This window comes from Podarcis raffonei, chromosome 9 (assembly GCF_027172205.1).
Source record: "Podarcis raffonei isolate rPodRaf1 chromosome 9, rPodRaf1.pri, whole genome shotgun sequence".
Lineage (NCBI taxonomy): Eukaryota > Metazoa > Chordata > Lepidosauria > Squamata > Lacertidae > Podarcis > Podarcis raffonei.
Genome location: NC_070610.1, coordinates 33,217,078 through 33,242,216, shown reverse-complemented (window position 1 = coordinate 33,242,216; position 25,139 = coordinate 33,217,078). Strand labels below are relative to the sequence as shown.

The following is a 25,139-nucleotide window of genomic DNA, read 5'->3' as shown; positions in this document are numbered from 1 at the left end:
CTCTGGTAGCAACGCAGACTTTGTAGGGTTGGACTTCGTCAAGCAGCATCGCATAGCACTCCTGCCAGCCACGACGCCCCTAAATGTTGTCACAGTAGATGGCAGGAAGATACTGGGAGGAGAGGTGGTACAGCAGACACCGCCTCTGGTGATGCAAATTGGGAACCACCGTGAAGTCATCAGTTTCAACGTCACTCACCTGTCGGACACGCCCATAGTGTTGGGCATGAGTTGGCTGGATAGGCACAGCCCGGCATTAGCGTGGTACCAGCGGCAATTGACCTTCTGCTCTTCCTACTGCGCAGCGCATTGCATCCAGACCTGCCAGGAAGAGGAGGGGCAAGAGGATGCACCGCAGCTACACCTAGGCATGGTGCAAGCGGTGCCCAACAAGTACAAGGCCTTTTTGGAAGTCTTCTGCGAGAAGGAAGCAGACAAGCTGCCTCCCCACAGACCCTACGACTGCAAGATTGACCTCCTGCCAGGGGCGACGCTGCCGACTGGGAAACTGTACTCCATGTCTGAAGACGAAATGCAAGAACTCAGGGAGTTCATAGATCGCAATTTGAAGCGGGGATTCATCCGGGAATCCAAAGCAGTGGGGGGCAGTCCCATGTTTTTCGTGAAGAAGAGAGACACGCCCGAACGGAGGCTCATAGTGGATTATAGAATCATCAATTCCAGGACAAAGCCCACAGCATTCCCCATGCCCAAAATTGACGACCTGCTCGCGACGGTGAGGAAGGGGCGGATCTTCACCAAGTTGGATCTATGAGGGGCCTACAACCTTATACGCATGCGGGAGGGCGACGAGTGGAAGACAGCCATGTTTACGCCTTTAGGAACCTATGAATACAGAGTCATGCCGTTTGGTCTCCAAAATGGCTCCCATTGTTTCCAAGCTTTCATGCACCACGTGCTAGCGGGACTCCTCTACAAGAAGTGCGTCTGCTTCTTAGATGATATCCTGATCTTTTCGGACTCGCAGGAGGCGCACGAGGAGGACGTCAAGGAGGTCCTGCAAAGACTACGGGAGCACAGACTTTACGCCAAACTGGAGAAGTGCCAGTTCGACACGACAGAGGTGGATTTCCTGGGCTACAAGCTGTCCGACAAGGGACTTGCCATGGACAGCGCCAAGGTCCGCTCAGTGTTGGACTGGAAGAGCCCGCGCAACCGGAAGGAGGTCCAGAAGTTCGTCGGTTTCGCCAACTTTTATCGCAAGTTCATCAAGGGGTTCGCGAAGGAGACAGCAGCCATCACGGACACCCTCAGCTCCAAGAAGAAGAAGTTCACCTGGACGGACCAGGCGGAGCAGTCCTTTCGGAGGCTCAAGCGTCTCTTCGCGTCCGAAGAACAGCTGCTACACGTAAACCCCAGCAAACCGATGAGGGTTGAAACGGACGCCTCGGACAGAGCGGTGGGGGCGGTCCTGTTGCAGCAAGATCCGCAAGGGGACTGGAGACCGTGCGCATTCTACTCCAGGAAGCTCAGCACGTCGGAGCAGAACTACACCATCTGGGACAGGGAGTTGCTGGCCATTCATGCTGCTTTCAAGGCGTGGCGGCACTTCCTCGTCGGAGCCAGACACACAGTGCAGGTTCGCACGGACCACAAGAACCTGGAGTACTGGCGCACGGCGAAGTTCCTGAACCAGAGACACATCCGCTGGGCGGAGTTCTTTGCAGATTTCGATTTCCGGATAGAATACATCCCGGGAGACAACAACGTCATGGCGGATGCGCTATCCAGGAAGCCGCAGTATCTCGAGGAAGCGGCACCGGCAGCGGCCAAACACATTTTCGCACCAGAGGTGTGGGCGTGCGCTTCAGCCGCAGTGGACCTGGACGCAGTCCGTCGTGCGCTACAGGCGGATTCGTTTGCGCAATCCAAGATGGAGGAGGTGCGAAACGGCACAGCGAGGGACGACGAGTTCCAGATACGCGACGGACTACTCCTCCGCAAAGGGGCTCTCTACGTACCGGGAGACGACCTTCGCGCGAGAGTCTTGCAGCAGCTGCACGACGCGCCCAGCGCTGGGCACTTCGGCAAGGACAAGACGGCGGAATTAGTCACCAGGGACTTTTGGTGGCCCAAGGTGCGGGGAGAAGTTGCGGATTACGTTTCCAGGTGTGACACCTGCCAAAGGGCCAAGCCAGTACACAGGAAGCCGGCGGGTCTGCTGGAACCGCTGCAGACGCCGCTCGAACCATGGGAGAAAGTGGCCCTGGACTTTGTTACAGATCTGCCCAGTTCGCGCGGCAAAACAGCGGTACTCGTGGTCGTAGACCTCTTCACCAAGATGGCGCATTTCATTCCGTGCGCGAAGGTGGCCACAGCGGAACAGACCGCCAAGCTGTTCATAGACCACGTTTTCAAAGCTCACGGCCTGCCGCGGTCCATCCTGTCCGACCGGGGTCGCCAATTCATCTCGAACTTTTGGCAGAAGCTGCTGGGCATCCTGAACGTCAAGATCAACTTAGCGTCGGCACGACACCCGCAGACCAACGGACAAGCGGAGAGGGTCAACGCCATCATGCAGCAGTACCTGCGATGCTACGCCAATCAACAGCCCTCGACCTGGGTGGACTACCTACCGCTAGCCGAGTTTGCCTACAACAACACGAAGCACGGGTCTACAGGGGTGACACCGTTCTTCGCCAACAATGGGCGCCACCCCAGAACCTTCCCGGGGTTGGAGACCGAGGCAGAGGGGGAGCCACGGGGGGCAGAGCACTTAGCCGCAGAGTTACAGGAGGTCCATGAGCAACTCCGAAGGCACTTGGAACTCGCGAAACACGCCTACAAGATGCAGGCAGACAGGCACAGGAGGGTTGGGGAAGACATACAGGTAGGGGACTGGGTCTGGTTAGCAGCTCAGGCAGTGCCGGCCAGAACGCTAGCTAAGAGGAAGCTAGGACACAAGCAGCTGGGACCTTACCAGGTCGCGGCACAAATCAATCCAGTGGCCTACCGGTTGACACTCCCGGAGGGCTCCAGAATGCACCCAGTCTTTCACAGGTCAGTGCTCACGCCTTACAAGGCGCCCCACAGGTTTCAGGCGCCAGGGAACGCACCAGCTCCACGTAGCCCATCGCCAACAGGGGAGGGACCACAGAGGGCGACGCCACTCAACGAGGTCACAGAGATTTTGGACTCCAGATGGGGGGAAGAGGGAGTTGAATATCTCCTCGCCAGGGAGGGTACTCCGGCCAGCGCCAACGAGTGGGTGCCTTGCTACGCCGTGGAGGAGCACTATCTCAAAGACGAGTTCCATTCGATCTTCCCACACAGACCCATGCCGGCGGAGTATTTCGACGACTGGCTTTTCACACCCACACTGTCAGCCAGCACGTTCCAAGGTTTCTCCTCAGATGAGGAGCCGACGCCGGGGATGAGCTCCCCGGAGGGGTCGCTCTCGGGGTTTGCCACGGACCGCTCCTATTGGTGGGACACTCAACCAGAAGTGGGGTGGAGCAGGGAACTGCTGAGGGGGCCCTTGCACACAGCCTCACCCGAGGGACCGGGTGGAGAGGAGGACATGGACGTGTGGGGGGAGGATCTTGGTTTTGAGCACGACAGCAGAGAAATGGAAGCAGGGGAAGTCGACGTCGACGAACCCATCGTGGGGGGGCCTGATCCCGCGGGCCGGTTGCACACCAGGGGGAGAGAACAGAAGCCAGCACTCACACCCCCAGCGCTGGAGCACCTGGAACCCACACCCGAAGAGGGGGAGGGGGGAAGGGGGGGCTTCGAGGGGGGGATGGATGTCAGAGGCTCAGGAGCAGAAGAGCAGGGGAGAGAGCAGATAGAGAGCGGAGGAGAGGAATCAGAGGGGAGCGTAGGGGAATATGACAGTGGACCGAGAGATTCCATGAGCTTCTCCAGCGAATCAGAAGATTCCCAGGAGAGGGCGCCTATGGTAAGGGCGAGGCGAATCCCAGAGGGGACGATCCATAAACAAGGAACCAGAGGGGAGTCCCAAAGGAGTAGCGGAGGAGTAGGGCCAGTTTCCCCACCAGAGCACAGTGGGGGGGAAGAGTCACGTGAGTCAGGACCATCTTCTCCTCCATCGGGGAGTGGGGAGAAGGAGGGAAGGCCAGGTCCAGCTAGCCTCCCCGAAAGGGGGAGCAGTGACACAAGTGTAACGGTCAGAAGGAAAGTGGGAGGCTGCGCGCGCGCGCCAAGTTCAAATGTGGAGGAGCGCGGGACAGCAGAAAACCCGGATTGGGAGCCAGGTCCTAAAGCCCGAAAGAGGGGGGGGGAGGAGTCGGGAGAATCAGCGTCAGAAGAATCTCGGAGGGCAGAGACTCCGACTAGCAGAAGGACCCAGAGAAAGAAGGAACAGAGGAAAAGGTGGAGTAAAGCTAGAATCTTAAGCTGGTGTCAGGGGGGCGGAGATTCAGATGGGACTTCTGCGGTCTGACGGATAGATGTAGCGTTGCGCGCTGCACGTCTGGAAATGAGACTGAACTTCAATAAAGACTTTTAAACTTGAGCAAGAAGCAGCGTTGGTCTTGTGTGAGCTGGGACCTTGGGCAGCGCTGACACTTGCACACCCAAAATAAGAAAATAATAGAGAAATGAGATATGCTAATATCTTCAACCTAGTAGACCTAAATCAGAAGTACAGCATCTCATTCTACCTGCATAGTCACATCATATATTCCCCTCTCGGTACAGATATGTAATTTCCCTACTTTATAGCTGAAAGCATATCCGGCAAACTGTAGAATATAATTATTATAATCAGATGATATACAGGTAGCTCACATCTTATGCAGGGGTTACGTTTCTTGCCATTGAATGTACAGTATAAGCAAAACTGTGTAAGGCCGGAATACCCCCAGATACCATGTGAGACCAGCATAGAAAGGTACCATCTGGATCCAGCCTTGGATAGAAAGCTACTCAAAAAGGAAGTGTCACTCCTGGATCTTTTCAGCATTTCTTGAAAGTTTTATGGTGATTTTTTACTTAAGATCATTCTGAACACAGAAAAAAGTAAGGTGCATTGCAGCGTGGTGCCAGGGATTTATTTATTTTTTAAGCTACATTTGTCTCCAGGCTTTCTCCTGCAAACTTTGTTTGCACATTATTTTTTCTAAATGCACCCATATTCTTGTGATGTGTCTTTTGAAATAGGCATATCTACAAGAAGTAACTGGAACGGAGAGTATGGCCATATAAGGACATCTTTTAATCCTAATCTTCCTTTAATGTGCATTTCAAGAAAAAAAAATCCAGGATCACTTATTAACTGGAAATCTGATACTGGTATGCTGACAATAAGCACTGCATTGCATTTGGTCTTTATTAATTAATTAATTAATTAATTATGTATGCCACCTTAAACCCACGGGTCTCAGGGCAGTTCAGAGGACAGAATTTGGTCTTGTATGCTTCCTGTTTTTTTTTGTCTTCACCTGTTCTTCTAAACCCAATCCAAACTGTCTGGCCCTGCTTTGTTCAAAGTGTCATTTGCCAGTTTGGATGTAACAGCAGGCTATCAAACATAATTAATTGATTAATATTATTACTAGTACTACTTGTACTTTCTTTTTAACCACCCTATTTCTGAAGATCACATGACCTTGTAAAGTATGAAAGCAACAATAAAACATACCCAAATAATACAACAAAGAATCTTAAGATGTCAACATATTAGCATAATATTAAATATTCTATATCTGGATTAGCATCATGTTACTCACAGTAAGGATTAGAGAGGGTGAGGTTGGTTTGTTAGTGGAAGAAGATCCAGCTGGCCTCCTGATTCAAATTTGCTTTTTTTCATTCTCCCTCCCTCCCACCTCCAAAAAGGGATGTTGTCCTGCAGGTCTCAGCCAAGGATGAGCAGCCAGAGCATGAGATGCTGGCCAACAAGATATCATAGAATCACAGAGCTGAAAGGTGCCCTGAGGATTATCTAGTCCAATCCCCTGCAATGCAGGAATATTTAGCTGGCCCGTACAGGGATCGAGCCTGCGACCTTGGCATCACAAGCACCACACTCCAACCAACTGAGCTAACTGGCAGGTATTCAATGGACTGTAAGATGGAGCAGGCCAATTCGCTCATTGCACTGCTAAATAAACAAATGGTTGTGCAGTACCATGTTGTGCTTATGTACTTGGAACTGAATGGATGCAAGTAGTTTGATACCCCCCAGGTGAAATTCTGCTCTGGTACAGAACTGGGCCGCTCTCAAGTGAGAGATAGGAGAGGAGTATTAGATGGCCCGGTGGGTATGGGGCATGAGCCCATTAGTGCTTTAGAGATGGGAAGAAAAACATCCTTTGTATGTGGGTTGTAATCCTGTTGAGTATGAATGGTTTATGTGTGAATAGGTAGTATCTGAGGTAGTGAATGACTGTACTGGTTGTGTGAGATGGATAGTAAGATTGGATGAGTAATTGTATGAATAATGTGTTTGATTGTAATTTCATACTGCCTTGTAAAAGGTTAAAGGTAAAGGGCCCCTGGACAGTTAAGTCCAGTCAAAGGCAACTATGGGGTTGCGGCGCTCATCTTGCTTCAGGCCAAGGGAGCCAGCGTTTGTCTGCAGACAGCTTTTCGGGTTGTGTGGCCAGCATGACTAAACCGTTTCTGTTGCAATGGAAGCCAGAGCGTGCGGAAACACAGTTTATCTTCCCGCTGCAGCAGTGCCTATTTATCTACTTGCACTGGTGTGCTTTCAAACTGCTAGGTTGGCAGAAGCTGGGACAGAGCAATGGAAGCTCACCCTATCATGCAGATTTGAACCACCAACCTTCTGATTAGCAAGTCCAAAAATCTCAGTGGTTTAGACCACAGTGCCACCCGCGGGCCTTGTAATGCTCTCTGAACTTACTTGATATTGTTTTTATGTATAGGGATATTGCTGCTGTGTTTGTGGTTTTTCTTATGTAAATCATTTGACATAGTTTTAATGTACTTATATTTTTATGATTGCAAACCACTTCAATATCTTCAGATAATATAAGGTGCCTATATATATATATATATATATATATATATATATATATATATATTGGGGGGGGGGAAATTAAGTTAAATTAAGCTAATCCAGAGAGTCTTACCTCAGAAACTCAAAAGACAATATACTCTGACGTTTCAACTTCCTCCAAAGGCTTGAGTAAATAAATATGTCCTTAAAAGAGGCTGGAAAGAGCACTGAGGGAGCCAGAGTGAGGGAGTTCCAACCAAGATATAGGTTGAATACACCTTCATGTGTGTGAAGTTGAGAAGAAGCAGAAACAGATATGAATCACTTGAGCTTACAGTTCATTCTTAACTCTCTGAACTATAGAAACATTTGCATTCAAGCTTTCCTTTTCTGTCTGAATGCACTCTCTGTTTTATTCATCTTATGCCAATTGTAAGACCTCCTTGTACAAGACTGTGTATTTTATGTATTCTGTAAATATAACAGGGTAACTTTTGAACATAATGCTAAACCACCATTTGACACTATAGGAATGAGCTGAGTAAACCTTGTAGGCTTTCCTACTCCAGCACAGATGAGGGAAGGATATTTACGTTTTTGCTTTTGTTGTTTATTGTGCAAACTGAGAGTGTTAACTGAGAGAGTGATGAGTGTTCACTACAGTTTAGGGCAGAGGTTGTGAACCTGTGGCATTCCAGATGCTGTCTCGTTAGCCACAGCCATCATGGCTAATGGCCTCGTGTGATGGAAGTTGCAATCTAGCAGCACCTGGAGGGCCACAGTTTAGCTAACCATGATTTAAGGAAACAAGTCAATCATGAATTATGGTTTGAAGTTGGCTTCCTTCCTTCCCTAAACCTTCACCAGCCTGATGTCCTTCAGATATTTGGGACTACAGCTCCCATCCAGCATAGCTGGAGCGCACCAGGTTGGTGAATGATGCCTTGAACTATAGTTAAGACAAATCAGAGTTTATTTGGCTTCAGACACAAAGAGTAACTGCAGTTAGTTGAAGATAGAAGCAAAAGCTTCCTATCTCCTTGCAGCAGTACCAGAGGAAGGGGGGGGAGCACATAAGTTTGGAAAACCTTGCATGTATGCTAAGCCATAGTTTAATATTACATGCAAACTAATATTAAATAATATCTAATTTATTTGCTAAACTACATACATTTCTATTGTATTTCCATATGACTAAGACTTCTTGTTGCTGTGAATATCACTTCCACAAACCTGTTCTAATTTCCCTTATTGAGTTTATTTTGATGAAAATATTTTGCATAGATGCAATGTACCCCTCTCAAAAAAAATGAAAGTGAACTTGAAAACGGAGCAATTAATTATCATGTCAATAGTAAACCCCAAAAGGGATTAGATTTAGTGTTTTTTTGATAGATAAAATAAATAAATGCAAGGGAGAGGGGAAATGAAATACATATGGACACAAATGTATTTTAAAAATGCAACTTAGTAGTTAGCCAGAATGTAACATTTTGAAGATCAAAATATATTTCTTTAATGGTTTATAACATCAAAACTGCAATGCACCAATATTTTCCTTTCTTTCCACAACAATCAGATATAGCCATTACTCAAAATATTTTGACAAAGAAGAAAGGAAGTCTCTATTACCATGAAAACAGATTTGAGTCAACTAGTATATTAGATTTATGCCACCTGCCTCCTGACATTTGCTTGGGATACATAATGAGTCCAGGAATTCTAGCTACCATGGCTGTTATGAAATGCCAAAATAGATTATGGGTGCCGCAAAAATGATGTCTATAGTAAATGTAACATAGCACTTGTTCTCTTTGTGCTTAGCTTATTCAGGAATTTTTAGAAAGTGCAACCTGTGCAGTTAATCATGCAGTGCAACTCATACAGCACGTTGGCAACAAATATTCACACAATTGTTCCAAAATAATTTTACACCATTTATCAAATATGTGAGAAAGAGACAATAAATGCCATGAAAACTTACAAACTGCCTAAAATAAAGTGAACTTGCAATTTCAGATATTACTAGGTTCTTACAAATTATTGCCTCAGTTTTTCGTTTTTTCTTGTTTTTTAAATAAGTTCAAGAAGGTTCAAGAAAAGGGTAAGTTCAACGTTGTTCCCGGTAGCTGTGAGGTGCTGATGAAGCAGCATATGAAGTAATAAAGAAGACAGGGTGCCAGCGTTCTATCCCTGTTTCGCCCTAGCAGTCCATGCAGTTGAGAGGCTGCTGTTTCGCCCCCGGTGGGACCAATTTGTTGGGGTTGGTGGATGGCACACTCCCTGAGCACAGTTTTCTGGGCTTCTTCAGTTGTCTTGTGCCATGGATGCGTCTACTAGTGCTAACTCATAATATTCCAAACGGAATCTTATCAGAATCAACACAATACACTTCTAGGTCTTCAATTAAATACAAAGTAAATATAAATTATCCCACTATATGCAAAGAATTAATTTTGATGCAAAAGTTCATAATTATGTCTCTGAAGAGACAATTTCTTGAACTGAAATTGCAAGCATCGGGTTTCAGCAATGGATCAATACACTATTGTGTGAATATTTGTTGCCAATGTGCTGTACGAGTTGCACTATTCAGGAATTGTGGCAGAAGCATCCAGTGCATCATTGAATGAGAGCTGGTGAGTGCTTAGGGGCCTGTACTATGAGATGGAAGCTTCTAGTGTCAATCTCAGGTCTACCGTGAACTTTCTGGTTGTGCTTCAGCATGTCTCACAGGCTCTACTTTATAAGAAAGAATAAAATTATGCAATCTTACTAGAGTGTTGCAAGTTTACTGTGATAATGAATATGAAATGCTTTGATCAATTATAATTATGTATAAATATGTATATTTGTATGTATAGATATTAAGAGGCTATACAATACCTGTATATAGAGGATTCCCCTAGGACTCAATAGAATCCTGTTGCCTGGGCTGTCCATTGACCAATGTATGTAAGAGAATGCTTCTAGGAATGGAAGCCCCTCACCTCTCTGCCATGCAAATTATTTGTGTTCCAGAGCAGAAGTAACTTGTAGAGTACAGAGAGAGACAGTTAGATGGACATTGGTGTTCATAGACATTTCATTCCCTGCAATGACATGGGTTGATATGCAGGAGAAGAGAGAAAGAGAAACTTATGTGGATCCCCATGCAGAGGACTTGTACCTGTACTCAGAACTGATTGGGCCCTAACCCCTCCCCAAACTGAAAACACTATTGCAATGTGCATTGCAATGTATTTGATATGGGAAGTTTTATGTCTTGTCTGGTAAAAGTTTGTTTAACTTTTGCCTGGGGCCTTAACTGACAGCTGTGCGGAAGGACTGGTGTATGCATATTTTGATTGATGGGTGCAGGTTTAGAATTTTCAGTTGGATAGCATGATTGGCTGGGACTGGAGTAGAAGAGCCAGAATAAGTGTATGTAACAGCTGAGTGCTGGTCAGCAGAGGGAGAGTTAGGGTTGTCGGCGCTTGGCGTTTGTGGAGTTGGCCAGAAGACAACATCAAAGGAAGAGGTTTGTTAAAGAAAAAGGAAGACCCGAGAGGCAGATGGATTGGCTTGGTGGCTGAAGACTTGTTGAGTATGGCTGAATCATTTGGCTTAGGTTGAACAGACAAGATCTCTAGGGTAGTACAGGAAGACCCAGCTGCACTTCAATAAGTCAGTAAAGGGTTTGGGGAAAAGGCTTCTGGCAAAGTCCTTGCTTATAGTTTTGGTGAGGCTTAACTGAGATGGAGAGATTAAAATGGTAATTTGGCTAAAGGGTTTTAACAGGATAATCAATACCTTAAACAACCTTAGTTGTTTAGAAATTTCTGAGAACAACATGAAATATGAAAACAAAAGGATCATTTTAAAATGTTTTTAAAACATGCAATAAAAATCACATCACTTACACACTTCTTAGAAAGTGCTTGATGTTTGATACAGTCCCATGATTATATCTGATGTTCCTGTGTACTCCATTTGTGAATATTTTTCCAAAATTTGCAATTCAGAGATCAAATAGAATGCTAGACTGTTATTATTTTCACCATAACTAAATGAGAATGGAATTTTTCATATAGACTTCTAACCTTCCTTCCATTAAAGGACAAAGAAAAGATTCCTAAACAATGTTGTAGAAGAACAGGGAGAAGCAATAGAATAAATCTCTACAGAATGTCTGAGGGGATCATTTTTAGATAGGAGAAAGCATTGAGCTCTTAAAGCAGGGGTACTAAATAACAAAAAGGTGGGTTGCTTTTTTCTGATTTTTGGAAACTCTTCTCCATCTACCCCTAGTAAAAGAATAGGCTGTTTTTCTATCTCTTTAGAAAGGTGGGGGTGGAGTAGGAGAAAGAATGAGAGAAATTCTCAGAGATGCATGGATTTGGTATGGCATTACCTTTTATTGATGATGAAAGGTAGGTGAGGGGTGTGTTCTTCTTTTAACAATAACAACATGCCCCCACCCAAACACCCCTTGCATAGATCTCTGTAGCCTCACTGGCTGCCACACTTCCTGCAATGCATTTCCCAATGGGGAAACTAATGGGTAGCTAAAGAGGCTCCCTCTGGAACACCTAATGGTGGGACAATTTTTCTTCTCCCTTTTCTAAAAAAAGAGAGAGAGAGATGTCCATAGTTCTGCCAGGTTTGGGTGGCTATGTCCAGAATCAGTGCAATTTTCATAATAATTATTTAAAAAAATAATTAGAAAGAAGATATTCACTGCCAAAACGAATGAGTGTCATTAAGAAATGTTATCTATGTCAGTATCTTATCCTCCTTGTGACAAAGCAGAGTTCCATAGGATGACAGAAATCTACATTAAAATTCCAGACATTTCATCCCATATCTGGAAATAATTAGTTCACTCTATTTTCAGGCTGTTGAACTGGATTTCTGTATCTCCAGTTATTTATAGGAGCTGAAAGAAAACAAGAGACATATTATAGATAGTTTTAGGTTTCATGTTCACAAACTCTTACAATGTGAATAGCTCTCTCCATTTAAAATTCCTTTGTGTGGAATATGAATTTTTGGTCTGTACAGACATGATATATTTATCTTTTTGAAACCCTGAATATGCTTGTAAGAGGCATCTGATATTTAAAACACCCACAAGGAACTCAGAATGAACAACCCTATCCAAAGTTTGTGAACATGATGTACTACACGGTAAAACTAGCTGTATATTTATTGAGGTGGGTTTTCAATGGTGCAATGACAGTGTCAAGATTCATGGGTTTCTTAAAAAAGGTGAAAGCTTCTCAACAAAGCAAGGAAGTCTGCCAGCCACAATCAAAAGCACTTACAGCTACCCTCTGTAAGTCAAAATCATGCCACATGTTAATCTTTGAAGGGCACATAGAAAAAGTATATCTTATGCATAAGCACATGCAGATTCGTGCATGTGAAAAAATGAGAGATTCTATGTCTTTATGAGAGGACAGATCTGTGTCCCTGGGTAAAGCACACAGCCCAAGGAAGAATTGGCTTACCAAACTCCTTGTGAGAAAGGTTTTCTTATTAACATCCCCCACCTTTCTGCTTTAATTTCAGTTCATGATATCCAATATGTCAATAACAAGATACAATATTCAGGATGAGGTCCAACCAGTGAGTTTACAGCAAGGGGGAAAGTCAGAACTACATAGCTCTAAGCTTACATACATCACTAAAATCTCATTCTACCCACACTCCAGCAATTTAAGATATAAGATAATAATTTATTGGCAAAGACTTATTGCTTAAGAAAAAGAAAACAAATTCTCAAAACTAATGTACTAAGTTCAAATTTACCTCTTATTTTTCACATCTCTTGAGACACAGGATAATTAATTAAAGTTAAAAATTTATAAAAGCCTGTTTTATAAATTCTGTTCTAGTTTTAGGAGCTCTATAGTCACAAATGGCTGTTATGGAAAAAATGTCTTCGGGGAAAGCTGATATAGGCTTTACTTTCCAGTGCAGTTTTCGGAACTTCTAGTTCAAGGCAAAATGTCTATCAAAGCTGCAAAGAACTGCTTGTCTGAGCTATATTTCAGTTGTTTTAGAAGTACACAGTACTGCTAAGTATAAACAGTCAGCTGACAAAACATATACAATGTGATATAAAGGAACTTAAAATCATAACATTTCAAAGCAACTTTTATTTATATTGAACATCTGGGTTGGTGTATGCAACCTGTTCAGCTCAGAGAACCATACTGGAAAAGTATCCTCAGTTGGGGGGATGCAATTAATTTACACATCAAATTTCCATTAATGTGGTAAAGAAAAAATCACAAAGGGCTGGAATGTCACACATTCTTTTTAACCATTTGAGCAAAGCTAAAAATGACTATTTATTTAAACATTTCTATCCCAGCTTTCATTTAAAAAAACCCAAGGCAGCTAAATAGAAATAAAATAACAGAAATTATATAAACTACTAAAACACTGGAGAGTCACAGTTCAAGCAAAAGAAGTCTGGCTATTCTATCACAGCTGTGATTTTCTAGATATTGTTGGGCTACATCAGCCCCAGCCAGCATGGCCTAACATCAGGGATGATTGAAGCTGTAGTCAGCAACCTTATTTATTGTAAGCCACCCAGTGAACTTTATGTCAGGAGGTGGTATGCGAACACCACAAATAACAGGTTCCCCTACCCCTACTCACACAACTGAAGGCCTTCTTAAAAGGGAAGGCTTTTATACTATGGTGGAAAGTCATTGTGGATGGGACAAGATGACACTCTCTGGGCAAGATGCTCTAGAGCCTAGATCTACCTCAGAATCCATAAAAGGCTCTGTCCCTTCCTCCAACGAAAGAGGAGTTTGGGACAGATAAGAGGGCCTCTGCCGATGATCCTAATGCACAGGCAGAAGAATACATTTCAGATGCCGGTCAGTTCATTGAGATTTCCACTAAATAATGAAAATCATTGTATATGCGTATATATAAATTTACATTCTGCAAAGTTAAGAAGTTAAAGTGCTTAACTGGACAGGGCTGGGGCAGTGTGGCAGGGAGATAGGGACCATGTCAGTATAACAGCATGAATGCTGCCACCAGTCTGGCATTCCCAACAGTGCACCCAACCACATCCGTGGAAGTAGAAATGATCCCAATGTTAAGAGGGAAGCTTTGGGCTCCACCACACACATTACTATTGGTTGCTTTGCACTCAAAAGCCCAGACTCAGTAGATTCTAGGTAGGTATAACAACAACAACAACAACAACAACAACAACAACAACAACAACAACTGTCTACAATGCTACAAAGATGCTGCCAACACTGAGCTAGACAGCCCAATGGTCTGATTTGGTATAAGGCAAATCCAGTATTTTTATATTTTCAAACCTTCTTTGTAATCATGAGCACTAGATGCATACTTCTGAGAATAATTCTCAGTCTGCAACAGCAGTGAAGAAGAATAAGAATAGGAGGAGGAGTAGTTTGGACTTGATATCCCACCTTTCACTCCCTTTAAGGAGTCTCAAAGTGGCTAACATTCTCCTTTCCCTTCCTCCCCCACAACAAACACTCTGTGAGGTGAGTGAGGCCAAGAGACTTCAGAGAAGTGTGACTAGCCCAAGGTCATCCAGCAGCTGCATGTGGAGGAGTGGGGAAGCGAACCCGGTTCACCAGATTACGAGTCCACCGCTCTTAACCACTACACCATGCTGGCTAGAGAAACACTGAACAAACCCAATCATAACACAAAAGATGTATGCACTCCTGTTGGGGTTCTTATGCCCTTGACCATCCATTTACAATTCATACTTTGCTCTGTTTCTTAAATCTATTCAAGGAGTCATCTTTGCAGCTGTGCATCAACAACAATGATGCATATTACAAGTGGCTGCAGATCAAGAGGACATGATTCTGAAAATTGAGGCAGACTAAATTATCACACAGTAGCTTTAATATTGGCTTCAGCCATAAATTAAGTTCAACTGTGTTGCTTTCTGTAACAACTACAGCAACTAATGGGCTGTGTTTGACTTGTTGGTTGTAAGTTAGGCAGTCTTGTAACAGCAAAAAACACACGCCACCCATTACACTATATCCAACACAAAATGGGGCAGGGGATAGCAAAACAGAGAACACTGTAACAGTAATTACTATCTTAATTAATAGTTAATTTAATTAATTTAATTAATTAATTTAATTAATTTAATACCTATAGTATTAAAAACTGCTGACATGATATAGCACATGGAAATTGTGTTAATAAGGATACCATTTTATGTTATGATAGTTTTCAGTTGTAAACACAGAGATACCTTTGAATTTCAACAATTAGCAAACTATCCACACTGGCATAAGTGAAATATTACAGAACAACCTTGCTACTAAGGCATATCAGCTTCATTGTTCTAAACTATTTCGCCTTCTTTAGCCAATTGCCACCAGCTAGCTGCATTGGACCCACTGCACCTGATACCTATTTTGGGAGCCTAACATTGCCCTTTCAAGCCAAACTGGCAACCACCATAGCACTTTGCTGTGCTTTCTGCCAAGATAAATGCTGCACAGCACTATCATGGCTGTGCTTGCAGCCCCCCCTCTCTCTGTTACACACACATTTGGCCAACAGTTGGAAAGAAAGCCAGAATTGGCAGCCACCACTGCATTGTGCTGTGCTGTGCTATATCTTCTTGGACAAAGAAACACAGTGCAATGCAGTAGAGGTTCCTAGCAATCTAGCAACACAGTTGATCCAATAAAACTAACTATCCAAACAGTTTTGGATCTCTCTCTCTCTCTCTGCCCTCCCCCTTCTCTGGAACCAAAACAGATACTTCTCTTGTAACTGCTACATTCCAGAATGATGAAACGAGTAAAAAAGTTACACTATGACACAAATCAAGAATAAAGCCAAAATATCTGTTGAATATTTAGCCAAAAAACAAGAGGGAATTTCATTCTGAAATGTGTACAGAGGTGTCTGGAGTGATTAAGCAGTGTCCTGCTTTTTTACAGGATACTTTTTCTCTTTTTTTGGTGGAATCACAAATATAGTACATAAAAAAGCTTATGACAAAAACCCTCCCAACAGCTAGATTTAAGGATGTAAGAACCACCCCGCTGGATCAGACCAAGAGTCCATCTGGTCCACCATCCTGTTCCCAGGTATGTGTAGATGAGAGTTTTAAGATGCAAACATATATGACATCAGCACTGCACACATCTACTGTAAGAAACACAGGTATAACAATTAGTAATAGTGTTTCCCAAAACCATATTCTGCTCTAAGATGCATCTCAAATGCAGCCATTATGTCTTGAATGGCCACCAGGGGGTACTCCTGTGGCAAAAGAGTATGAGTCAGGAAGTACTGTTTCAGCAGGTTTTTTGCATATGGACAGGGAAATCCCTAGGTACCAAACTTCTGTAAGCTAATAAAGATGTGGCAACCTAGAAATGTTGTAAATTGGAAATGCTATTTTAGGTAAAACCTGGTATGTGTACATGTTTTTATAAGTTATTGTGTAGGAAATACAAAAGGATTTATTCTATGTTGTAAACCGTTTTGTGGCAGGAACCTGTCTATGTTATATAATTATCTAACTCTTATCTAATTCTGTAACTTCAATGTACAGTGGTATGCTCTGTAAATAAATAATAAAGAATAAGTTGGTGAGAGGAACAATTAGGGTGTTGCAACCAAAAACTGATAATGGATGTTTCACAAGGGTTCATGAATGACAGAGAAGAGGTAAACGTGCAACTGATTCCAGAGCCCGAATTCTTGGTGGTTAACAATTAATTAATGAGATTTTAGGAAAGTACTGTGTGGTCTGGACTGGGCAACACAGAAAAAAGTTCACATTTCCTGGGCTCTAATGCAATGTGCAATTGCTCTGATAAGTGTAGCCTGATATTTTTATATTTAGTGAGTGGTGCAGACTAGGGAGTGGATGGGACTTGAGCAGAGTCCCAGACACCAGGCAGAAAGACCTGGAGTGCCACATTCCTAGTGTAGGGCTTTGTTTGACTAGGTGACCTATACATTCCAAAGAAAATAAAACATAATATTGAAACCGATGGTGTGAATAAGAAATATGAATGCATAAGGATCGCTACATGCACCCCAAAGTGGGGTTGATATTTGGCAAACACTGCATCTAATTGCTCAAAATGCATCTCCCCTGCAAGACGCCCTTGGTGGAAACTAATTTAAGTTGGTTAGTGGGCCCTTGGGACAGGATCAGGGACAGGCAGGGAAAATAGTTGCAGGCATTTGAACAGAAGTTATTCTAAACGCTCATAACATTCCAAAGCAAAGTAATATAATATAATTGCTCACATTGGCCATAGGACCCAAACGTTTTGGCTTCCGAAGGATTGTATTATAACAGAATCAATGAATATACTTAAAATAACTAAGAGCATAACTTGCCCCATAATGTTTTAATGGAAGTTTGCTGGCATTTGAAACTGGGAGCCTCCATACTGGTTGTCTGCTCAGCAATGTTTGCATTTTCAAAGATTAACAGAAATAACAAATAGATTATCTGTATAGCATGCCAGAAACAAGCCTAATCAAGGCAGCTATTTTAAGCTCCCAGACAGAACGGCTGAGGGTGCACTTGAAGCTATGAACCTCACCATCCACTGGTAGAAATGGAGTTCTTGGACAGAGGAGTTTCACTGCCATGGGCCTCTTTCTTGCAGTGGTGGAAAGCTCCACCACTGTGCTCTGATGGCAGGAGACAATGAAAAGAGGAGTGCTGAGGGAGGATCCACAGAATCTAAATCCACCCCATTTCCCTGGCATCTCCAACATGGGATGAAAAGCTGCAGTGGCCCTGGAGCTGGTGCTTGTTATTTTCCCTTCCACTGAAGATAAGCCAACCCTACCTTCTGCCTTGACCAGTGCAAGACCAGAAAGGTTTAGGAACTGCCTCTCCCTGACCTCCATAGGATTACTCTGCCCTTTATTTCTCACACAAGTTTATTAATGATTATACTTTCTATACTTTACATCAAGAAACAGCCTAATAATAACACTTCTCAATCTTTATAACAGTAAGTGGAAAAAAGCAAGGGAAGGAACAGGTTATATCATATATGATTTGGCCTGCTCACATGTGACACCGTTACTGCAAATTAAGATGTGTAAAACAAAAGCTACCTGATTATATTAAACATTAAGATTTTTTTTAAAGTGTTAATAGAATGGTCTGTCTCTACAGTAACATCAAAATATGAGCACCAAGGAAGAACCTTCAGGACTATTGAAATAGTGCTTGGTATGCTATACTACAGGGACATTGCTTGTCCTGCTCCAACCTTATCAGTGACTTTCACATGTTGTTTTGCTCACAGTTGTTTTTGCACTGGGGTTGGGTCCAAGGCTTGTATCTGTGTCTTCATGGACAAGCAAGTTTCCTTAAGTGTAAGCCCATGCACGGGCATGCTAATAGAGCAGTTTCTAGAAAGAGACTGCAGAGCACTCTAAATTCCATCCTCCATTATAATCAGCGAAGCAAATCAGTTGGAAAGGAGTAGTATTTGTTTTAAGCCTCGTATACTTGGCCAGGTTTTCCTTTTCTGTATATGAAACCCATCATACTGAGTTGTGAACAGGTGTACTCACACATAATAAATTTAAAAGTGAACTAATATATATATTCCTAGCAGATGATGGTTCCCTCCTTCCAACTCCAAGTTTTTAGGATTTTGAAGGCCAGATGATCATAAATGTAGGTACTTATTTATGTGTCTATCAATTTATACCCTGCCATCAGGTCTACCACTCCCCCAAGAGTTTACCCTAAGACAGGCAGAGATATCCTAAACCCTGGCTGGAGAGAGAAGAGCAGCAGATCAGTTGACATACCATTAGCCTTGCCACTTACTCCAAGCAGGGTAAGCTGGTATATGTGCTGTGTCAGCTCCAGTCCAGGAAGCTCTGTAATATTGGAGCCCACCCTACCACCACTAGAGGTCAGTGGAAAGACACCTCCATCATACCTCAACTCTACCCAGGAGCAGGGATCAGGGGGTTAAGAGTACTCTGTTAGTAAATACATGGCAAATATGGAGCATATTTACTAAAAAACAAATCACACAGAGTTCAAGAAGACTAATTTCCCAGAAAGTGTCTTGGACGGCAATATTAGCCTAACAAAATTAACAACAACCCAAAGAAAAACAGATGCAAGATGCATAGAGGACAAGGTCAAAAACAGCCCCACTGTAATTTAACAATTACAAGTTGAATGACATGTTTGATTATATGTTTTATAATCTTTTTAAACCAGGGGTGGCTAACAGTTTTTGGCCTGAAGGCCACATTCACCCTTGGTCAATGGTTCTCATGCCAGTGGTGTGGATGTAGCCACCCCACACTCGTATTATGCACACTCTTGTATGTACAAACACACAGGACTCACATAGCTCCCCACCCAGCTGACCCATGTGTCCAGTTATCTTTCTCAGCCTTTGATGTGTACACATCTATTCAAACAATGGATCCCCTTCTCTGCAGAGTGAGCCATAAAGACTCAGGACAATGCTAAATTGTGTGCCGTATGAAGCCATGTGTCTGGAAACTGGCCAAGGGCTTCTGGAAACCAAAGCGTGGCTCACCACTATAAAATTCTGGCTCCGCCTACATTTCAAGTCTGATCTGTCTTCTTTAATTTTCCATATGCTGGTGGCATGGTTAGCTCGCATTGAGAACAAAATCAGAACCTGTGACCTATCACTCGAGTCACTGCTTATGCTCCCACAATTGGAAGCATTCCAGACAATCAAGCGTAGAATTCTAGAGATTGAATTCCAAACCCTTAGCAGCACAGCCAATAAAACCTTTTGCCCATTAGGTTTAGGAATTTGACCCTCGTTTGGCCAGGATACTCCATTTTTACATCACCTTTATGAGCCCCACTGATGCAGAGCTTCTTCCCTCACAAGATTTAATGTTTTGCTGCTGCAGTTTTGCAAGGTAGATTCTTGAAAACCCCATATACTGAAATCTACTGCTCTTGTGGCACAAAACAGGTCAAATCCATCACACATATTTTATTTCATTGCCCATTTTATGCAAAAATGTATGATAAGTATCTGGCCCCCTTATTGAAGGAGGGGATCTATCGCACTGACTCTTCCAGGGTATCCCAAATAAATTGTAGGAATGACATTGTGGAGAACGTGCAAGATTTTTTGAGTGACCCATGAAATTACACCACCATAGGTCCTAAGAGCCGCTTTTGTATCTCACGACATCTGAACAGTTTTATCTTAAAGTACCTCCTATTATGTTTCGCTATCCGTGCTGTGTTCTGATCCATGTATATGACGCACTCTTATTATGCCAATAAAGGAGATTGATTGATTGACTCAGGACAATAGAAAAGACAGAACTCAAAATCAACAACTACCTACAGTTTTCCCCTCCTTTTAATACAGAACAGAGCTGGATGAAAGTTTCTTTAATTTATCCTAAAACCAATAGGAGTTATACACCCATGCAAATAAGCTAGAGGGGGATTCTGCTTCAAAGGAATGGAATGACTTAAGGTGAGAAAGAAAACACCCAATGATTGGTCTGGAAGCACCTGTTGCTATGCCATTGTTGAAGCCAGGAAAGCATGGACCTGATCGTTTCCTGGATCAACCATCAGTGGAAGCTTCATGTCAAACTGCTCTGTGCTTTCTTAAGGAAGTATAAGGGGATGGAAGTATAAAAAATGAATAACAGCCGACAGGTTGGCTTGACACCAGTTGAGATACTCAACAGCAGGAGCTAAGTGTCTCCTCTTCCACCTGTGCCCCCACCATAGCCCCATAAGAACTACCTGTGCCACCTCAGGTTACCAAAAGTTAGAGGTTAAATAGGAAGACATGACTGTTATGATGCATAAGGAGCCACCTTTCTTCCACATGTCTTCAAAATGTTAGAAAAACCAACCAATGTTATACTATTTTCATAAGTTTATGGCATAACCCACCTAGAAAAACAGGTCCATGATACCTATCCATCTTTGTATTAAAAAAGCTGCTGTCCACTTGAAACTTCCACAACACCACCACTTTAAATCCTAATAGACAATATAGAATCTATTAACACAAATGGCTACAAAATTTTCAGTTCTATTTCAACTAAAAATATGGCTCGAATGAGGAAAAGCTAAGGAAATCACAAATTTCAAACAATCAGACTTGGCTCTAGAGTACTCATTTTTATCTGAACTGGGGAAAAATGACACCATAATGGCTGCTCACCTGGTCCCACCACCAGGGCATTTGCAGCCCACCACCATCGCCCACAGCTCCCTGGGGCATAATGCTCTCACATGGTGGCTAGCCGTTGGGGAATTACCCTGGTCGGCTGCAAGAGATGGTGTGAAAGGCAGCCACCCTCAGAATTAAACTGCCCAATCATGGGCAGGTTGGGGGCGGAGTCTTGTGCAGTTTGTTTACACCTGTTGTCGGTCTTGCCTTTCACCCACCAGGGTGGGGAATAATGCATGTGGGTCCGCAATCGTACTTTCCTTGAAATGTTTACCTACAGTTTAGTTATCGAATCGTATGTTAATTCCTTCAAGAATTTCCTTTTACTATTCTTTCATCACACAGGGACCAATATGCAGAATCAACAGGGACCAAATCCTTCCAATTGTTCTTACTTTAGCAGTTCTGCTTAGGTCAATGACATTATTCATGCTCATGGACAGCAAAGGCAAGGGGGGAAAATGTCCTATAAAAACTTGGAATGTGTGTTTAATTCCCTCCCCCTCCATGCCTATATACACACATGGAGCACAGGTGCTCACCCCCAAAACAGAAATATATAACCTCCTCGATATCCACTGTTCATTGTCTTTCCAGTCTCACATACTCTTTACTTCCTTTGCTTTATTGTCCCAGGTTTCTCGCAGAGTCATGATACTTCAGTAAAGCACAGAGGAGACTGTGGTGGAGTATCTACAGCGGTGGTGGTGGAAGTTTAAGACTTCAAAGATGCAATAAATGCAGAAAGCACATGCTTTGTTCCACACCATTCATCTTTCACCAAACTGCTTCCTGTGAGTGTATGCTCAATACCCTGTGGAAACTATTATTACCGAACATAACTTGCAAACTAAAGGTTGTCATAATAATAAGCAACCAAGTTCAGCCTTTGTCAACTGATTTGCATGAGGTAAAACCAAGTGAGAAATATGTCTGCCTTTCAGTTTTGCTACAGTTTTGGCATATATTAGCTTTAATCAAATTAAAGTGATTACGAATTGGACTTGTTCTGTGTTCACACATTAGAAATTGGGGGTGGGGGAGACACACAGCAAGCCAGCTTTTATCCTACAGTGTGTGGGGATCAGCTGTTATATTTTAAAACTGTCAGCACCAGTCTGGAATGTCCAGATTGTTGTGGAAATATCCCATTAAAAGGGAGATGCAATGTGCAAAGAAACTTTCTTTTATAAACAGTTTTAGGTTTCCTTTACAAAACATGGTATCCTTGCAATGCACATAATGCAGATAGAGGTAGACAACATATCTGTAACTGATATCTTCTATAAAAACCTCTGAGTTTGCTATTTCTGATGTTATTCATGTATTCTACAAACATGAAAAGACCATGTATGCCCTATGTTTAAAGTTAATGCTGTCAAACGAGAATTATCCAGGCAGCACCATCAAAGGTCAAGTTAATTTCCTGAAACCACGTTGCTCTTTAGAAATTATGACTTTCATAAATACCACCACAGACCTTTAGAATATAGGAAGACATTCTAATGCAATTATTTCTCTTTGTGGATTTACGCTGCAGTTACACTGCCATGCACACCAGTCTTCCAAAAGGCTTTTAAAGATTTTAGCCAGCAGCTAGTCAGATCCCACTGGAAAGTTTCAAGAACACACACGTTTCGCTCCAAGGACACAGACCTCCTTGCTTTCCACAGCTTTGCCCTTGATAAAGAAGCTAGGAATGCATACAGTCAGTGAACCACTTCTAGTAGGGAGGCACTAATACTGCATTCCCCAGACCGAGCCTGTCCTTTGACTAGTTTGTAAACTAACATGACTTCCCTGGGAAGCCATGGTGCTCTGAGTTCTTATCTGTCTGTACAGTACTTAGAGCCCTGTGCAAGCAAAAGATAACAGGATAAACAACTAGGGTTACGGATCTCCACATCCTTGGGGGCCAATTAATTCTGCATGCTAGGAATCACCTTTATAAGCTCACCGCAAAGACAGGAATGACCAGAAGTCATTGTGTCCAAACCCTTAGCCCAGAAGCAATTATTATTGTTTTATTTATTTAATAAATTTGTATACTGCCCTTCATCTAAAGATCCCAGGGCAGGTCACAACAGAAAAACACAAAATACACAAGAAAACAAAAGCAACAACAAAAACAAACCAATAATTCCCCCATATAGCCATATTGGCTGCCTAAAACTTCAGAAGACAAAACTTTCATAGAATCCTTAAGCGTTCTGCCTAAATGCAACAACCAATCCCAGACAAGTGATAAACACACAGTGTATTGCATGTTAATCTGGAGAATTTCTGACCAGCCTAAAAATACCTATGGTGGGACAGAAATACCGCTTCCCACCCGCCTTGCATTGGAAGAGGGGTGGAGGGAGGTGGGAATGCACCTTTCCCTCTCTGTTTCGAGCACCCTGGTTTTATGAGCGGCTGGTATGCATGCACTTCTCGAGGGGCGCTGCATCTGCACCAACCAAGCGCTCGGGTCACATGACGCTCGGGGAGCCTGAGCGAAGTCCCGGCGGTCTGTGGCGGGGCCGGGCCGGGCTTGCGCCCCCCACCCCTGCTTACCTTGGCATCCCCCACGTCGGGCTCCTCTTCATAGTAGCCCTGCCCGGATTCATAGGCAGCGGCCGTCGCGGGCTCCCGAGCTCCCAGCAGCACCACCGCGCCAGCAGCCAGATAGCAACCCAGAGAGAAGAATCCCAGCAAGTGCATTGTGCAGAGGGCGGCGAGGCGGGAGCCGTGAAGGCAGCGCGTGGGCAACGCCGCGCGGCTCCGAGCGAGTCCCGGCGGCTCTCTCCGAGGCAGCAGCGAAGCGGCAACTTCCCCAGGATGGAGAGAGGAAAGGTGCGCAGGAGCCCCCCTCCCCTTCGCCGGCCCAGGCGCTCGCTCGCTCGCTCGCTCCTTCTCCGACGAGTTACTCGGAGTTGGTCAGGTTAAAATAATAATAAAAAAAGGCACCAGGAAACCGGACATCCGAAGCGGGCTCCCTCAGGAGCACGAGGAGGTCGAAGGAGTTCCCGGGCCAGTTGAGGGTAGTAACGGGGGGGGGGAGAGATTTCCTCTGCAGCCACCAGCCCCCCCGAGGGCTATATGCCAAGGAGGGACGAAGGCGGCGAGGGGCAGCGGCGCGGCTCCGTCTCCTCGCCGCTTCCCCGGGCGTCTGTCAGTGGCAGCGGCAGCAGCAGCAGGGGCCGGGGAGCGGGAGCCTCCTCAGCGCGTGGAGCGGAGCTGGAGCGGCAGCAGCAGCAGCAGCAACCGCAGGGGGCGGGCATGGCTAAAGCGCCCTCTGCCTGTACCTTGGAGAGACTGAGTGGCTGGCGAAGGAAGGAAAGGGAGGGAAGGAAGGAAAGGACGGAGGGCGCCCGGGACGGACGTGTGTGTGTGTGTGTGTGTGTGTGTGTGTCCCTCCTTTTCCTCCACACACACAGCCCGTCACCGCCTGCTCAGCTCTTCTCCTTCCTCCCCTTCGGTTACATTTTTCCACAAGTAGCCGCTCGCCTCGCAAAAGCCCTTTCCAAGAAAGAAGACGTGGTGGAAATGTGAGACGGGAGGCGCGCGCGCGCGCTGCTGGCCCCCCTCGGGAAAGCCTGCGGGAAAGCCGGAGGCGCGCGCGCTTCGTTCGAGCAACTGCGCCTCGCCCGGCGCTGCCGGAGGCTCCAGACCTGTTGCCTCGCTTTCCCGCGCTTTCGCAGAGCGGCGGGTGAGCGCAGGGCTGGCTGTGGGGTCTGCGGTGCCTTCTTCCACGCATGATGCCGTGGAAGGCTTTTTGCAGAAATGATAAGCAGACGAGCCGAGGTGGCTCAATGCATACTTTCCTTCCACCCACCCTGTGGGAGAAATGGTTGGAGAATGGTACTCAAGGCGCTGCCTATAGGAGAAAACGCGCCAGCAGTTACCCGCTTACCGTCCAGAGAGAAGCCTAAATACAGTGGTACCTCAGGTTACATACGCTTCAGGTTACAGACTCTGCT

At 44.4% G+C, this 25,139-nt stretch overlaps 1 protein-coding gene and 1 long non-coding RNA gene across 3 annotated transcripts in view; one reads left to right on the top strand and one right to left on the bottom strand.

Moving 5' to 3' along the window:
- LOC128420747 (uncharacterized) overlaps positions 1 to 6,942 on the top strand; it is a 28,034-nt gene extending 21,092 nt beyond the window's left edge. Inside the window, exon 3 of the long non-coding RNA XR_008332110.1 lies at positions 5,824 to 6,942. This is a non-coding gene — a long non-coding RNA (uncharacterized LOC128420747). The remainder of the gene's footprint in view (positions 1 to 5,823) is intronic.
- The window catches only part of VEGFC (vascular endothelial growth factor C), a 46,462-nt gene extending 22,143 nt beyond the window's left edge, over positions 1 to 24,319 (bottom strand). For both annotated transcript variants that reach the window (XM_053402604.1, XM_053402605.1), the window contains exon 1: positions 23,734 to 24,319. In XM_053402604.1, the coding sequence (XP_053258579.1) occupies positions 23,734 to 23,880 (147 nt within the window). In that variant the 5' untranslated portion in view covers positions 23,881 to 24,319. The remainder of the gene's footprint in view (positions 1 to 23,733) is intronic.
- Between the last annotated feature and the right edge of the window lie 820 nt (positions 24,320 to 25,139).